The sequence below is a fragment of the Tursiops truncatus genome, chromosome 17, assembly GCF_011762595.2.
Source record: "Tursiops truncatus isolate mTurTru1 chromosome 17, mTurTru1.mat.Y, whole genome shotgun sequence".
Taxonomy (NCBI): domain Eukaryota; kingdom Metazoa; phylum Chordata; class Mammalia; order Artiodactyla; family Delphinidae; genus Tursiops; species Tursiops truncatus.
Window position 1 is genome coordinate 4,540,685 of NC_047050.1, and position 18,414 is coordinate 4,559,098.

The 18,414-nt window shown below is 43.8% G+C and overlaps 1 protein-coding gene across 6 annotated transcripts in view; it reads left to right on the forward strand.

The window, feature by feature from the left end:
* The window catches only part of LYN (LYN proto-oncogene, Src family tyrosine kinase), a 110,674-nt gene that overhangs the window by 42,214 nt on the left and 50,046 nt on the right, over nt 1-18,414 (forward strand). For 3 of the 6 annotated variants that reach the window (XM_019925320.3, XM_033843124.2, XM_019925322.3), the window contains exons 2-4: nt 12,860-12,996; nt 16,230-16,275; nt 17,106-17,211. In XM_019925320.3, the coding sequence (XP_019780879.1) occupies nt 12,865-12,996; nt 16,230-16,275; nt 17,106-17,211 (284 nt within the window). In that variant the 5' untranslated portion in view covers nt 12,860-12,864. The remainder of the gene's footprint in view (nt 1-12,859; nt 12,997-16,229; nt 16,276-17,105; nt 17,212-18,414) is intronic. The other 3 variants (XM_019925321.3, XM_073794404.1, XM_019925323.3) reach the window with 1 other exon arrangement.

Here is an 18,414-nt window from a genome sequence, read left to right on the forward strand (position 1 = left end):
TTCCCTGCCCCTCACCTCATTCCCATCATGGATCTGGGCACGACCTTCCAACTTTCTTGGAGTCAAAGAGAAGGGGGCTTGTAGGTATCAACTGAACCTGCCTCTTCTGTACACCTGGGGACCTGAGTGCTTGTTATCTCCTGAGTCAGCCAGCAGGCCCTTGCTTCCACCCAGAGCGCACTTGGCTGCATCTCCTGGACACTGAGCCGTTTTCCTGAGGTCTGTAACCGTCTTCATGATGGACATTTCTTTTCCTAGCAATCTTAGCAAAGTTGACGGCTCCAGCTACATCCTCCCCAGATTCTTTACTCTCACAGATTAACAGGGCTTGAAGGACCTTAGGCCATGGGTTCAGATTCTCTTGTCTTAAAATTTTTATCCATTTTTGTACAAGTTTATGTATGTGTGTGTGTATTACGTTTTATATATATACATATATATATAATAAAGACACGTATATATGTGTGTGTTATATATACATATATATAAGTTACACAAAATGAAAAACATCTTTTAAAATTTTAGAATAAGGGTAATTAATTACCCTTATATAATAATGGGACCTAAGGTCCTTCAGACTCTGATGTGTGTGTGTATACATATATATATCCGTGAATAAGAAATTATATATATATGTATATAAAATGTGTATATATATATAATTGTATATATCCAAATATATATAATGTATATATATAATTTCCTATTCACAGATATATATATGATAGGAAGATGAAAAGGGCAAACCCCAAAATACCTGTAGCCCCATCACCTGTAGATGAACATTGTGATATTTTAGGATTTTTCTTCCTAGACTCTTTTCCTGCCTATTTATATCTTTTCCCCTCACAAAAATGGTATTATGCTATATGTATTGTTTTTTAGCTTAAATATATTGTGACTATCTTTTTATGTCAACAAATATAATGTACAGTATTTTAGTGACCACTAGTACTCTTTCGTGTTGAGGTATCATCTTCTAGATCAATTTTACAAAGGCCAATTGCCTCAAGGGCAATCTGATGAATTTATCAAATGTTTCAATTTACCAGAAGATGTGTTTCTTTTAACTACTTGAATATTATTTCTATTTTTTAAGGAAACTTTATGCATTTTTAATGTTCTCCTGCTAGTTCTTCAAATGGCGTATCAAGTATGAGCGTTGTGCAATTAAACTACAATTTTAATTTAAGTTTAGGTTTAAATTTAGAAGCATCAGAAAGAAATTGGAAGTGATCAAACATTCCCAACACATATAGCTGCTAAACCTCTGGATCCTACGGAGAAATGAAGCTGTGTTGATCTGTCCGCTGTTTGTAAAATCATTTGATATGAAAGGACGGGACAGCTTTGAGATGCGGAAAGGAAGTGAAGGTGTGTAGAGGAATTTCTAGAAAGAAGCAGAAGACCTGAGCCTCAAACATAACCAAAAACATGTTACTAGGGTCAAAGAATTTTTGCAAATTAGCTTAAAATCCTAAAATCGTAAAGATAAAGTTAAGAAATGAACTAGGAAACTACAGAAGCAAACATATCTCATATTACATTTAAGCTACTAGTTACTATTTCTAAAATTACATCCATAAACATTTTAATTTCATTTCTAAAAGATAGAGAATCATTTTTCAACATAAATTTGATACCATTATTAAACGTAACAATAATTCCTACTGTTATCAAATATTCAGTAAATGATCAAATTTCTCCGGTTATCTCATAATTATTCTTAATAATTAGGCTACTAATTACTAATAACTAAGGCTAATATAGTTCTAAGAAGACTCAACTATCCTTAGTTTCTAAAAATAGAGCATTCCTTAAAAAAGCATCATAGATGGACCTAGAGTCTGTCATACAGAGTAAAGTAAGTCAGAAAGAGACAAACCAATACCGTACGCTAACACATATATATGGAATCTAAAAAAAAAAAAAAAAAAAGGTTCTGATGAACCTAGGGGCAGGACAGTAATAAAGACGCAGACAAAGAGAATAGACTTGAGGACACGGGGAGGGGGAAGGGTAAGCTGGGACGAAGTGAGAGAGTAGCATTGACATATACACACTACCAAATGTAAGATAGATAGCTAGTGGGAAGCAGCCGCATAGCACAGGGAGATCAGCTCAGTGCTTTGTGACCACCTAGAGGGATGGGCTAGGGAGGGTGGGAGGGAGACGCAAGAGGGAGGGGATATGGGGATAGATGTATATGTATAGCTGATTCACTTTGTTGTACAGCAGAAACTAACATACCCTTGTAAAGCAATTATACTCCAATAAAGATGTTAAAAAAAAAAGCATCATAGAAATCTTCAAAAGCTTTTAAAACAATTACATTTGATAAGAATTGTTATACCCTTAAGCTGATGAAAACTAACACAAACCGTCAGTAAACTAAGCTGTTAAAACATCCCATCAAATATGAAATTATATACACCTCACAAAGAGTTAAAAGATACAAATTTTGATAAACTGATCATCTTGTAAAATGAAAATCCTCAGAAAACTGGCTTTGGGTGAAATGAATTTCGAGAACTGTTCTACATTTATTTAACCAATGACCTATTGTTTGGCAAACAAGTCTATTTTTTCTTTTTTTAATTTCTTTCTTTTAATTGAAGTACAGTTGGTTTACAATGTTGTGTTAGTTTCAGGTGTGTATATATATATATGTATATATATATATACATATATTCTTTTTTTTTACATTCTCTTCCATTATAACTTATTAAAAAATACTGAGTCTAGTTCCCTGTGCTGTACAGTAGGTCCTTGTTGGTTATCTATTTTATAAATAGTAGTGTGTATATGTTACTTCCAAACTCCTAATTTATCTTCTCCCAACCTTTCCCCTTTGGTGACCATAAGTTTGTATTCTAAGTCTGTGAGTCTGTTTCTGTTTTGTAAATAAGTTCATTTGTATCATTTTTTAAGATTCCACATATAAGTGATATCATATGCTATTTGTCTTTCTCTATCTTACTCCACTTAGTATGCTCATCTCTCCATACTGCAAGTGACATTATTTCCTTCTTTTTTAAGGCTGAGTAGTAGCCCATTGTGTACACACACCACATCTTCTTTATCCATTTGTCTGTCGATGGACATTTAGGTCGCTTCCATGTCAAGCAAGTCTATTTCTAATTGGATGGTATTACAAACAGTCTCACGATAAAAATCCTTTTCTACAGAGCTTTGTGTAACTGCCCAGTCATTTTCTTAGAAATCACTTATTTACGGAGGTGAGGATTTGTTGGGAAGTGGATACATTTTAAAGACCTTGATAAGTGTTGTCAAGGTGAAGACTGTCACTTACTCTCTCCCGCCAGGCCCAGCAATTTCATTTCATGGTGAGGAGGTTAGAGGCCAGAGACGGGAGTGGTTTTGTCACTCATTATAGGACAGTCCAGGCTGGACCCAGCAGTCAGGTGTCCCAGCTCCTAACTTCCCTGCACTTCTCGTGACCTCTCCACTCTCTCTTCCAGGCAAGAGCTGAGTTACTCTTCCACTTTCTCTGTCCTGGATGCCAAACCTCCAAGTGTTTGAACCTCATCTATCTCTGGAGTTGTCTTGCACTTCTTTTCTGGACTTATACTAATACTGTATAGTATATATGTTTTATATATAAATAGTATAGTATGTTTTATAGTATAGTATGTTTTATAGATTAAAACTGTACTGGTTTATTAAAGTTCTAATAAACGCAGTCAAGTTGCTGTATTTACGCATCATTATTTCAAAATACCTTCGTGTCAGGTTAGCTTTACATTTTTATGCTGCACATTCATGTTATAGTTCATTCCTAACCCCTGGCTCTTCCTGCAGCCGTGCCTGTGTCTTAAAGCACATAATAAAGAAATGGTTTCAAACCAGATAAAGACATCAGCAAACACGAGATAAATTAAAATGTATCAGATTTTGATCACAAAGGCATAAAGAAAAGTTAATGAAGAAGAAATCAGCCATACTGCAGTGGATCTCTCATTTCCGGTTGGGGGGGAACTTTTTAAAATTAATTTTTTATTGATACACTTCAGATACCGTCAATTTACCCTTTTAAGGTGTGCAATTGAGTGGTCTTCAGTGTATCCATGAGTTGTACAACCGTCACCACTATCTAATTCCAGAACCTACTGCATCTTGTGTGTAGCAGGCATGCAGACTTTACAGTTACAATTCAGCTGTGCAAAGAAAGCAAGAAAGCAAGCTTCACATTGTCTGACTCTTCTCTCTCCAGTGCTCTGAGTAGCAGCAGGTGGAACAATGGCCTTCAGTTTGCCAAGTGGGTTCAGATCTTTTCCATTTTAAATAGTCTCTTTTCCATCACGACTCTATTCCTTTAAGAGAAGAGCTTGGTCCTTCACATTTCTTCTGCTCCTTTCCAAGATGTAGGTAGATGCAGGTTTCTCTTGTGTTACTTGGGGAGAGAGAAGCCATAGATTCTTTCCATGTTCTTGGTGTGCCTGCTAATAGGACCGGCACTGCTGACTGGGGGGAATGTTACACTGACACCCGCCCCCCAAGCAAATGGATCACATTAGGACAGTCGGAAACACCTGGATCTCCTTCAAACCTTCAACAGGCTGAGTGAGGGGAGGCTTGTCTTGACACCTCCTTTCCTTCATGCTCCACCGTGTGGGAGACCCAAAGCAGGGAGGGGACCTGGAACCATCTAGATAGTCTTAAAGCCACTTCCCACCCCACCCCCTTACCCAGCTGGTTCTTAATAGGAAAAGTGGATGTTTCCTACATAGAAAACAAACTTACAGTTACCAGGGAGTAAGGGGGGAGGGAAAAACTGGGAGATTGGGATTGACGTATACACACTACTATATATAAAACAGACAGCTAATAAGGACCTACTGTAGAGCACAGGGAACTCTACTCAATACTCTGTGACGACCCATATGGGAAAAGAATTTAAAAAAGAGTGGATATATGTATATGAAGAACTGATTCACTTTGCTGTACCCCTGAAACTAACACAACATTGTAAACCATCTATACTCCAATAAAAATTAATTAAATAATAATAATAGTAATAAAGAGGGCTTTCCTGGTGGTGCAGTGGTTGAGAGTCCGCCTGCTGATGCGGGGGACGCGGGTTCGTGCCCCGGTCCGGGAAGATCCCACATGCCGCGGAGCGGCTGGGCCCGTGAGCCATGGCCGCTGAGCCTGCGCGTCCGGAGCCTGTGCTCCGCAACAGGAGAGACCACAACAGTGAGAGGCCCGCGTACCGCAAAAAAAAAAAAAAAATAGTAATAAAGAAATGACATAGAAGCAAGAAAGCCAGAGATGCTCAGTTAAAAAGAAACGTGGATGGGGGGTGGCTGCCCCCTTGGACACTGATTCAATACCAGTCCTAGTCTTTCCAGTGCTCTCCTCTTCAGACTCCTGTTTCTCATTCTTGTAAATCAAGAGTACTTCTTTTAAATCGCATCGCCCTTCCTTCAAGGGGGAGCCCGATGGCTCAAACTTAGTCACAGACTGGAGGTGAAATTCACGCCACAGGAGCAGCTCTGTGGGCCAAGTGGTCAAAGCCTTGCTCTTGGTATGGAACCTCAAGGAGAACTGGGAGCTGGGGATTGCCAAGTACCGAAATGACGTTGACTTAGTTGCCCCAAGACAGTGTTCTTGTTTCGTAAGGTATTTAGACCTTAGGGAGGGCTTTATAGTAGAGGCTGGTCAAGTAAGAAAGCCAGGCTCCGCGCCTCTGGAGCCCGTGCTCCGCAACAAGAGAGGGCGCGATAGTGAGAGGCCCGCACACCGTGATGAAGAGTGGCCCCTGCTCGCCGCAGCTGGAGAAAGCCCTCACACAGAAACGAAGACCCAACACAGCCAAAAATAAATAAATAAAATTTTTTAAAAAAAGGCAAAATTCCTTAAAAAAAAAAAAAAAAAAAAGAAAGCCAGGCTCTGGAGCCAGGTGGACCTGGGTTACCAGCTTTCCAACTGTGTTGACAATGGCTTTCTGGGTGATTTTATTGAGGAAAAATATCAAGAATGTATGAAAATGATTACCATGGTGTATAAGACACAAAAACCTTAGTTGCCTAAGTAAAGAGAGTCTGGCTATACCCTTTTCAATTCTATCTCTTGCAAAAGGAATTTAGGAAAATTGACAAAAAAAAAAGACAACTACTTAGGTTGGAGTTGATGGCATTGGTCGTGGAGTTAATTCTGGCGCTCTCTCCTCTTCTGCCCTCCCACGGACACCTGTGAGTCTTTTCTGACCCCTTTCCTTTCTGATAAGTAGTTTGGAGGAAACATCGCAACTCCTCCGTGGACTTTGCTTCCCCAAAAAAGCCTCCAAAGTCTCATCCTTGAAAGTAAAGTAAGAAGGAAAACAATCAAAGGGTGTCTAAAGGGTTTCTTTTTGGGTGGGCGAAGTACATCTCTTGAGTCATGCAACTGGTTGCAGACTGCATGGATGAGAACTGTTTTAGGACGAGTCCCTGTGAACGACCCTTGAACCAACTCAACCTACTTTGGAAGCTCAAGGCCACTTTTGTCTGGGGGATCGTTACCACCCATCTCCACGGCCTTGGGGCTTCCTGTCTCTTTCTAGGCCCCCTAACTCAGAAAACTCCTTTGGAGATGAGCTCCCTCCACAGTCATGCAGGAGGCTTGGGTGGATAGAAGTGCAGCTTCAAGGCCGATGGGCCAAGGTCCACTTTAACGGGGACCTTTGATCACCGGGCACAGGTCCATCTGTCGGAGTAGCATCCTGGTATGCACCGTGCCAGGCTCAGAGCAAGCAATTCCACCTCCTTCTCTTTTTTTCCCGCGCGCCGCCTGTCTCCTACCCTAGAGATGTTTCTGGTTACTCCAGAACACGACCGCTTGATGTTGCAAGGTCAGGCAAGAGAAGGGCGGTGACAGGATGGGTACTTCAGAGCCTGTGGATGAGTCATTCACTTGCTGCTGGGAAAACGCAATGCAAATTTACGAACTCAGCTTGGGAAGTTGCAGTGAAGTGGAAAAAAAATGTTTTAAATTTCTTTTTGGCTGCTAGGATAAAGGCAGAAAATGCATCAGTCGTCAAAAAACAAAATGCTTGAGTCGTAATAAAAATAAAAACAAAAACACTTTCTTTTGTAGCACTTTGCAAAGGCAAGAAATTTAGGTTCTCGGGGGTTATAGTCTAGTACCTTTGTTTTTAAATTTTAAGGTCTAGGATTGTGTGAAATAGCTGTTAAAACGTGGATTCGATTTTATAGGGGAAGTGGCGTCCAATTTCCTGTTTTTGATTTCTTTAAGCTCTCAGAATATGAGAAATCGGTGATTTAAAAATCTTTGTATAGCCGAGAGGGAGGTGAATTTGTATGGACTTCAGGTTGAAATAGACATGATGGAATATCTTTTAAACTTGTGAAACTTACGATGGATAACAAAACATTACCCAAAATGTATATTATACAAATCCAGGAACCTCTTTCACTACACAATTCCTTCGCCTCTTCCTTAATGACAGAGTAATACACACATTCAGGTCATCATGTTATAAAAGTGGACAGCGGAGTAACATGGCATATAGGGTGCCTTGCCCCAAAGAGGGGAGGGGGCACAGAGGGAGAAAATGCAAGTGGCCCATGTGTCAGCCTGAGGCTGAGATGGGAGATGTGCTTCTGCCGTTCCCTGTTTGGGGTGAGGTGGGGCTTCCTTGTGCTTCTCATCATGGGATTGTTTCTCTTCCAATGTTGGAGGGAAGACTGGCATTTGGACCACATTTATTTATGTAGTTAACAAAGATCTATCTAGCTCTTACTGTGTGCTGCTTTAAGTATACTTCTAAGCACTTTACAAATATTAACTGATTTAACTCATCTAATCCTCGTAACAACCTAATGAGCTCGATGAAGTTATCTCCATTTTTTCAGAAGGAAACTGAAGCATAGAGGTTAGGCCACTTGCCCAGGTTCACACAGTTAATAATTGAGGGACCCAGGATCTGAGTTTAGCAATCCAACTTCACAGTCCTTTACTCCAAAACATTTTGCAAATTGTGGTGTCTTCCTTAGGAATTTTTAAGAGAAAATTTCTGTATACGATTGTGCACCTTACCAGTGGACTTCAGAACCCAACCAACACAGTAGTGGGTATCCTTTCAGGCTTTTTTCTGTGGACATTCAATATATATGGGTATGTGTGTGTGCGTATATATGTGTATATACTGATTGGTTATATAAATTGATTGATATATATGATTTTTTTTCAGTCAATAATGATTGGTGGTCAAGAACATCCAAATTATACAAATCTCTCTTTTTACCCCACTTCAGTCTCATAATATGTCAGTTTGGTCTCATTTAATGGACTCGCCCCTATTGATGGACACCTCGTCTCTGTAGTATAAATAAGACTGATATGAACATTCGTTCGTATTCCCTTTGTGACAGAGGGTTGCCCACTGTCTCTGTCTCACTAGATCACCTACTCGGGCTTATGTGTGAACATCCCAGGGTTGTATTTGCATGTCAGACACTCAGGTGTTATTATGAGTAACTCAAAGTCTCCACATGTAAAATGTGCCTTCATTTACTGTTAAACAAACAAACAAAAAAATTGAAGACGTTGTCCTCTACATCGTCCACAGCACTTTATGTAAAGCCCCTCATACACGACTTTAGAATTTCATGCCGGGGCCGCCCCGTCTGGTAAGGCAGGTCTGCTTCCCCTTTCCCTGGTGTAAGCACGATGATGCGGGCTTTCCTCTGGTTCCTCCTGCCAGGAAGCCTGCTACCCCGCAAAGCTGGTGCCCACCTGCTTCCGCATTTGCATCCTCCTCTGCTCCTTGCCTCGAGTTCTCTGTTTCCAGTTTATTAAACTCACTTTTTGTAAAAGCATTTCAGATCCTTTTGAGAAAGAAGAGGCTATAACAACAATCTCTTTAGTATTATTAATAAGGAGATAAAATGCCTGTTTCAAAATAGCCATTGTTTGGCAACATGGTAATTAAAAAAAAAAGAAAAAGCACAGACTTTAGGCTAAAACTATGTGAGTCCACCATTCACTTGTGCAATGACTTTAGGCCAGCCATTTAATCTCTGCAAGGCTCAGTTTACTCCTCTGTAAAGTGGGGTTAATAATACCTGGGTCATGGGGTTTCTTCGAGGATTAAATGAGATGCTCAGAAAATTACAAATGTTTAATTGAAAAATACTAAGGTGTGAATCATTGTAAAGCGTAGCTCCTGTCACCTGCAAACACATAACTGTGCTCTCAGTTTTTGTTGGGGGTGCATGTGTTTTGTGCTTTTCTGGTACCTTTGTACAGTGAAAAGAATTGAGGACCTGGTGTGAGCTGGTGGTGTGTATCCCCTGACGCAGCAAGATGCTCTCTGAGCTTTTTTGCTGGAGTGTTTGAATTGCAGGGACCCAAACTCAAAGCTCAGTGCTAGTGGGTTAGGGTCTTCCTCTACAGTACGTACTTCTGGTTCTCAATTATCCATGTGATGGGGGAGGGGAAATCATGACATAAGCGTAAATAAACGATAATCTGCAGATTATATCACCTCCTCACACATCCACCTGCTTCTTATCTTCATTCTCCGTCTTTCTTCCCACGGAGCGGGCCCTCGGACAATCGCCATCACCCCTTCAGAGGTCTGGGTCACCGATTCCTCGCTCTGCGCGCTGTAACGAAGACCCACAAAGCGCTTTTCTAATCTCATCTCCTGCCTTCACACGCAGACGCGTGCGCGCACACATACACACTACAGGGGTTCCTAATATTTTGGAAAAAAATTTTTTTCATAAAGTTGTTCGTACCATCCTCCTATTTTCTCCCTTATCCGACTTTTTAGTTTGAAAATTTCGAATCTACAGAAAAGAAAGAATACCCTCACCTAGATTCACTAATTTTTTTTTTTTTTTTTTTTTTTACTGTTTTGCCACATCTGTCCCCTCCTCTTGTTTCCCTGGCCCTCTTTCTCTTTTTCATTTTGGCGGAAGTGTTGGAAGTTGCAGATACCCTGAGCTTGCATCCCTACCCGCCTTGCGCGCATCTCCTCTGATGTGGACCTTCTCCTGCGTGACCGCAGTACCGTCATCATGCCTTTAAAGCGCGCAGTTGCCCATGATCACGTTCTCACGTATTCAGGTTTCCCCAAGGATCCAGCCACGTGTCCTCCCCCCTCACCCCCATTCATTCAGAGCTCATTCAAGATAGAGCTCCGCCCCTTCTCCTCCCTTGTCCTTTTTTTTTTTTTTTTTGCGGTATGCGGGCCTCTCACTGTTGTGGCCTTTCCCGTTGCGGAGCACAGGCTCCGGACGCGCAGGCCCAGTGCCATGGCTCACGGGCCCAGCCGCTCCGCGGCGTGTGGGATCTTCCCGGACCGGGGCACGAACCCGTGTCCCCTGCATCGGCAGGCGGACTCTCAACCACTGCGCCACCAGGGAAGCCCTCCCCTGTCCTTTTTGAGGCGCCCAGCTTCTGGCACATCGTGGATTTGTCTGATCGTTTTGTTCCTCTAACCTCTGTGTTCCCTATAAACTAGAAGTTAGTGCTAGAGGTCTCTGTCCCTCTGTCTCTAATAAAAACACAACGGCCAGGGCGGGGGCGTCTCCCTTCCTTTTCCTCGCCCACCTTGAGCAGGAGTGGTTGGGATGAGCATGCTGGAAGCCCCGAGTGCTTGTTGGTCCCTCCATTCCTTCCGTGAACCCTCGGAGCACCTGCTCTGAGCAGGCACATGGCAGTAAAGCGTGAGGAGTGGGCAGAGGGGTGACCTTTTCAGTAGGGTGGCTGGGAAGACCTGTTGGGGAGGTAACATTTGGGTCCAGATCTGGAAAAAAGAGAGTGGAAAAGCGGGCGCGGGGAAAGCCGGGCTGCCCGGGCCGGGCGCGCGTGCGTCCCGGGGATCCGCCGGACTCTTCCTCTCGCAGCTCGGGGCGCAATCGGGGGTCCGCGCGGGGTGGCCTTTTCCGCTACCGAGTTCCCTCTTTCAGGCATCACCGTTTTAATGTGGATGATTTAAACACAGCTTCTTTGGAGGATGAGGGTGGGACTGGTCCGAAAAGAACTCCCCTGTTTATTTACAGATCCACTAGAAAACCCATCTCCATTTCAGAAGCTTTAGCAAATGAAAAAAAACCAAAAAACTGTCCTATTTTGAGTCAGAGGAGTACTTGCTTCCCCTTTATTTTGGGAACTACAGCTCGCTAGTTTCAGAAAGGGGTGTAACTGTCCTTAGAGGCTTCCTACGTCAACCAATGAAATGATAAACAAGGTGAAGGTCGCAGACCTCCTGGAAGCCTGCAGGACCAAACGCAGGATGAGCTAGGGCGACAATGCAGAGAGGATGACAGTTCAGAGAAGAGCCCCTGAGGTTTCTCTGTACAACAGGAGGTATTCCGAATTCCCACCGCCCGCCTTCCCCACGCGGAACCATCCGTCTATCGTCCTCTAAAGTTCTAGGCAGGGGTCCGCCTTGGCAGTGTTTCAGAATGGCACAGACCACTGGGGAGCACCCGCCCCTCGCCCCCCTCCCCGGGCCCAGGAGAACTTCCTGGACTGTGTCCAGGGAATCTGTTCTGGGAGCCTCGACGATTCTGGTGTGCCTTCACGTTTGGGAACGCTGCCCTCTAAGACCTTCTAATGGAGCTCATAACAGATTTTGTTTTGTTTTCAATGTATAAATTTGACCATGAGGCTGTACTGTACGGCAATATTCATATCCGATTTCAGTTTTAAAATCATCTTTGGAGTCCCCAGAGTGCTTTGGGTGGCGCTCTACACATCCTAGTGTTAACTGAATAGACGAGTAAGAGTGTAGCATTTAGAGGGGTGGCTCTGCCTGTCTGGTTGCCCGCACAAGCCCCCCCCCCCCCCCCCGCCCGCCCCTGTCGGGATTCTTCCCTGAAGCCTTAGGCTTGCTGATGGTACCCTTTTGTGCCTCTGGCTCGGACATCTCTCCTGGTTTCCAGGCTCACTAGTCTCACCGAGAGGCGTACAGGATGTGATGGTTTGGGTGTTCCTGCAAGCCTCTTTTCTCCGTACCTGTGCCTCCTCTATGATTTCCAGTCTCGGTGAAGCCCACCTCCATTGCCCCAGGCCCCAAGCCGCTTTTGGTTAGAGCCAGATTCTGTGCCCTCTGCCTCTTACTCACGCTTGCCTCTGAAGCCCCAGGTCCCCTCACTTCACCTTGCACGCGACATTTGTCTTCAGCTTTGCCTCCCTCTCCAGCCCAACTCCCGGACTTCCCTCCTTGTTCCCTGAAGGGGCCAGCTTGAACTAGTTCCCTGAAGGGCTCAACCTGAACTAGTTCCCTTAAGGGGTCAGCTTGAACTAGCTCCCTGAAGGGCTCGACTTGAACTAGTTCCCTTAAGGGGTCAGCTTGAACTAGTTCCCTGAAGGGACCTTGTTATCTCAGGGCCAATACTTTGCATGTGAAGTTCCTTTTTCCTGGAATCCCTTTACTGACTTTGCCGCCTGGCTGACATCACTCCCATTTTGACTCACAGAGCATTTCCTTCATGACACTTCCCTGCCCACATCCTTTTCCTCTTGCCTGAGCGCAATGTCTTTTCCTATGTCCCGTGCAGCCTCTGTCATTGACTTGCCACATTGTATTGTAATTTTAATTCACCCATCTTTGCCGCAAGAATATGAGTGTCTTTAGGGCAGGAATTATATCTTGCTGACATAAAACTGATGCTCAATAAATAGTTTTTGAATGAATGAATGAACAAATGTATGAACAAGCAGCCAGTTTGTGAACAGTATCCACCTTTGAGTTTGTTAAACCATCCGCAATGACGAATAAAAGCGTATTTTTTTAACTCTTCGTTAATGGAGAGATTTTGGTGTCTTGAAGCCAGTTCTGGAATGGTAAAACAATGCCATGGCTTTTGTATTCCAACAGGAACTATGGGATGTATAAAATCAAAAAGGAAAGACAATCTGAAAGACGATGGAATAGATTTGAAGACTCAACCAGTACGTAATACTGACCGAACTATTTATGTGAGAGATCCAACGTCCAATAAACAGCAAAGGCCAGTAAGTAGATAGTCTCAGGGGAGCATTCCCACAGCAGGATCAAAGCATGGCTGCGTAACTTAAACACCAAATCTGTACCATGTGCATGCAAAAAAAAAAAAAAAAGAAATCATGTCAATTACTTGGGCCTCCAATAATTTTTGATATGCTTTGTAACTTAATCCTTTAAAGAGCTTATAAATATTTTCAGGATAACCGGGCCACTTAATGTACAATAAAGGGGGCTTTGGTCACCTTCTTATGTGTGGAGATAATCACCTTTCCTATCCCTGGTGTGAAGACCCACTCTTTATGTATAAAGATATGTATCTGAGCTGGTGTGACTTAGGATAGGTAGTGAGACTAGAAGGAAATGCTGGATTCAAGTCAGAAGCCAAAACAGGCCCTTTGGTGTATCATACTTTATCCCATCTCGTTGTTCTTTAATTAATTCAAAATAGTACAAACACTGAAGTTGTCATGACTTATTACAAAGGATTAAAAGACTGTTTTTTTAAAAAACGCACAACTAATTCTGTCTTCTAGCCTCACACAGATGTCTGTACCGACATTTTTATATGAGTGATGTGCTGTTTGATGCATCTGAGAAATGCTTGGCAAATGAAGGACTAAGGCCGCATTTCAGGGAGAGAGGAACAGAGTTTTGGATAATTACAATCTTAAATGCACTTTATTTCAGATTTTATATCCTCTCCATCTATTCACTCACTATATGTATGTATGTATATCTCCCATTGCCTGGTTTTTATGGAATTCCTCAGCATTTAAGCTAGAGGTAGCTTATTCCATGTTAGCCCAAATGCCTTCATTAAGAGTTTTCATAGTTTCTCTAATCTGACATGTTTCTGAATGCCTTGGCATTCCAGAAGTATGTTATTGTTGTCACGCCCTCTCTGCCAGCCCTCTCCCCCTCATTCCCCATTATACTGCAGGTTGACGTGTGCCAAAGTCACATGTCACCATTGAAATTGATCAGTCACTGTTGGCCTTCTTAAAAAGAAGTGGAGGGCTTCCCTGGTGGCGCAGTGGTTGAGAGTCCGCCTGCCGATGCAGGGGACACGGGTTCGTGCCCCGGTCCGGGAGGATCTCACATGCCGCGGAGCGGCTGGGCCCGTGAGCCGTGGCCGCTGAGCCTGCGCGTCCGGAGCCTGTGCTCCGCAACGGAGAGGCCGCGATAGTGAGAGGCCCGCGTACCGCAAAAAAAAAAAAAAAAAAAAAGTGGAGATGAAGAGTGAATACATTATGCTATTAATTACCATACTTGATATTTCTAGACAGATACATTAACACTGTAATTTTATATATAGAAACTCAAAAGGTATAAGATTATTGATAACTTTAATAATTTAGTGATCATAAATATATAAATGTAATATTTAAAAACATCACATAAATAGGTATAGATGTGGAACTAGTCTATGGAAATATGACCAATAGACAGTGAAATGATACAGGAATTGGACTCACAAATAGTTTTCTTATTATAGACTTCAAAGTTCTCATAAAAAGGATCTGGCTTTTTCTGGTATCATGTGCTATAGATTTTACATGCTTTAAAACCCCCATTTTTCTTACGTGATGAAAGAAGATGTCCTGTATTCAGAAAAGCAAAGGAAAACAGTACGAACTTATGCACCGTTTTCCCTCTTCTTAAGAGTAAAGGAAGTTAAAAGTTAAGTTAGAAAGCAGAAGTAGTAAACATGTTTGAAGCCTCTCAGTTCCGTCCCACACACCGGGAGCGCTTCCTTGTGCCTTCTGTGGTTACAGATGCCCTTGTTTATGAACCAGACAGTTGGCCTTATTCCATAGATAACACTCAGCTCCGGCCAGACGTGCCCAAAATCCACCCCTGGACTGATTGCAGGAGGTGTGGTGTGACATCAAGGCTGAACTGATGCAACTTCAACAACACTCTAAGGAAAAGACATTTTAAAGAAAAAGAGTGATGATAGATGAGCTCCATACACGTGTTTTTGTCTCATAAAAAGTGTGTTAAAACATTTGTCAATTAAGGACTCTTTGATATTTGAAAATCGCTTGCTGCTTTCAAAATGATTTAATCCGTTTCTCATCTTGTTTCCTCTAATAACTCATTGAAAGTTGATCATGCATCCTAATTTTGCACATCTAAAGGAGTTTAAAAATCAGTGTAAAGCTTCTTGAAATCAACATTGAAGGATAATATGGACCCAAGATTTTCTGATACCAAAAGAACGTAATGCCCCCCACCCCCGGAGATATTATGGGCTGACTTTCATCAGAAATTTAAGTTTCAGTACAAACTGTTTTGGTCCGCATTCCACCAGATCACTTTAATCAAGGAGAAACATGATTTGTGGGTGTAAGCCTCTGACGGTACCTTCTCTACAAGAGGCTCAAGAGATCTTTACACATCCTCCCCACGGTCACTGAGCAAAAAAGGGATTTGATTTAAAAGGTGATTGAGGTGGGCTTTGTGCCACCAGACCCTTCCTGATAATTCATCTCTCAACTACAATAACAGGGATGCCATCTGTCCCCATAACAGAATCAGGGTCGGCCACAGGAAGCTTGGATCTGTTAGCACTTGTTCTCAGCTGCTAGAGACCGAGCCCTGACTGCAGTTTTTAAGACAAGTCTGGGAGTTGTGAAGATTCGCAGTCCCGGGCCGGTGGCCGTTCCACAAGGTCACCAGGGCCCCAGGTGACCCCCAGGGCCCCTCTCTATCTTTTTCTCTGCTGTCTCTGGTGACTGGTTTCCATATTGCTGAGACCCCCGTTCGTCACCTTCTTCTAGGCAGAAAGAAGAGGGCCAGGGGATACGAGAAGCAGGCCCAAAGCCCCACACGACCTGCTTGCAGATAAACTCCTTCCGCATCTGCATAGAATGCTAGAGAATCAGAAAGCATCACCATTTAGCTGAGCACGTTGCCTCCCCCAATAATATTAGGGGTCTGGTACCAAATCAGAGGGAGGGTGCTGATTGGGTCAGCAGCTCGCAGCCACTGGCCAGAGCCCTGGTCATTTCCTGCCGCCAGGCCCGTGGCCGCTGGAGAAGGAAAAGCCGTTCCCTGGGCTGCGGAGGTCAGGACGCAGCTCCACAGCACTGCTCGTCGGTGCTCCTTTCTGGCTTAATGAATTAACAAATCTAAACCCCATTCGCTTCTGTTAGGGAATGATGCAACATTCAACACGAATGTAAGTGTCAAAAGCTAAACATAAAAATGTATGTTTCTAACAAATATTCTCTCGTAGGTGGCAGACTCTCAGCTTTTACCAGGACAGAGGTTTCAAAATAAAGGTATGTTTTCACGGCATCTTGGACGTTTCTTTACTGTTAGAGCCTCTGTAAAGTAGTTGTCCTGGGTGTTTCTGTTGATTTTTTTTTATTGTGAAAAAATATACGTAGCCCAGAATTTATCATCTTAACCATCAAAGTGTTCAGTTCAGTAGCACTAAGTACCTTCACACTGTTGTGCAACCATCACCTCCATCCATTTCCAGAACTTTCCTTCATCCCAAACTGAAACTGTGCCCATCAGACATGGAACTCCCATCCCTCCTCCTCCCAGCGTCTGGTAGTCACCATTCTGCATTCTGTCTCTATGAGTTTGACGACTCCAGGAATCCCGCCTAAGTGGGATCAAGCAGTATCTGTCCTTTAGTGGCTGGCTTTTGTCACGTAGCGTCATGTCTTCAAGGTTCATCCATGTTGTGGCATCCGTCAGAATTTTCCTCCTTTTTAAGGCTGAATAATATTCTGTTGTATGTATAGACCACATTTTGTTTATCCATTCATCACAGTGTGTTTGGATTGTTTCCTCCTTTTAGCTTTTGTAAATAACTCTGCTATGAGCATGGGTGTATCATTTCGTAAACCTAGAGTTGGAAGTTATTGTGGTCGTAGGTCTATGTGATTTGAGATAACAAACACTGTACCGGTGTGCGCAGTATGTGACCGACCATGGACCGCGTGGGCCCCGAGCCCCACTAGGAAGGAAGCAGGTCTTTATTCCAGCTGCCCGTCTCTCAGTGCCTCACTGCATCCTTTGTGCCCCATGACACGTGAACTTGTTACAACATTTCTGCTGTGGATTCTCAAAGGTCTTCGCCTGCATTCTTCATTTTCAGATCCAGAGGAGCAAGGAGACATCGTGGTCGCGTTGTACCCCTATGACGGCATCCACCCAGATGACTTGTCCTTCAAGAAAGGAGAGAAGATGAAAGTCCTGGAGGAGTAAGTGCGCCCAGGCATCCCCCACCCCGCCTGCTGCCCTGGCTTGGCCGCCAGCAGCACAATGCAGCAGACACCCCTCTGGGGTGGACATGGGGCCCCCAGCCTCCTTGCTGCCCGAAGGAGCAGGGCTAGAGAGATTTTCCTCTTAGGCTTTGCTGTGAGCACTTCCCAAGGGTTTCCCCTTTCTTTCCTTATCCATCAGTGCTGTCTTTAGAGGTTCGGGTCTATGTGGAGTTTGCATGTTATTTTAATTCCATTTCTAAAAAATTTTTACTTATTTATTTACTTATTTGGCTGTGTTGGGTCTTCGTTGCTGCGTGCAGGCTTTCTCTAGTTGCGGTGAGCGGGGGCTACTCTTCGTTGCGGTGCGCGGGCTTCTCATTGCGGTGGCTTCTCTTGTTGTGGAGCACGGGCTCTAGGCACGCGGGCTTCAGTAGTTGTGGCACGTGCGCTCAGTAGTTGTGGCACACGGGCTTAGTTGCTCCACGGCATGTGGGATCTTCCCGGAACAGGGCTCGAACCCGTGTCCCCTGCATGGGCAGGTGGATTCTCAACCACTGCACCAACAGGGAAGCCCCTTACCATTGTTATTTCGTTATTTTACTCACATTAAGACTGGGTGTATGGGTCCAACTGGGTATGACTCTTCAGGGCGTGGTGCTGAAGCAGTGGTCGTCCCGGGAGAGTCCCCACTCAGCATTTAGCGTTTCTTTGAAGATGCTTGACCCCTCCAGGCTGACTCACACGCCTGTGGCCCTGCTCAGACCACAGGGCTCAGCACTGTGCTGGGAATAATGAGCTCCAAGAATCCTAGAAATCTTTCATATGGTGTCACCTTGGCCTGCCAACTGGGACACCCTTGGCGGGTTGCAGGCGGGAGACCCTGGTTAAGTTTATGGTGTTGAGTGGCTGAGAGCAGCTGTCAGTTCCTGGCCGAGTGTGAACTTGAGCCAGATCCTGGCCCTGCCACCTGATAGCTGTGTGACCTTGACGAGTCACTTCAGCTCTACATCTTAGTGTCTTCGCTTATGAACCGGGAACAGCAATACCTCTGTCATGGGGTTGATGTGAAGGTTATGTGTGTACATATATATAAACACGGCACAGGCATGTAGTGGACCGCAGCCTAGTGGCAGCTGTAATTGTCCTTCACGTCTTGCAGACGAGGGTCCCGTCTGGGTGTGGGAATCTGATGGGGAACAT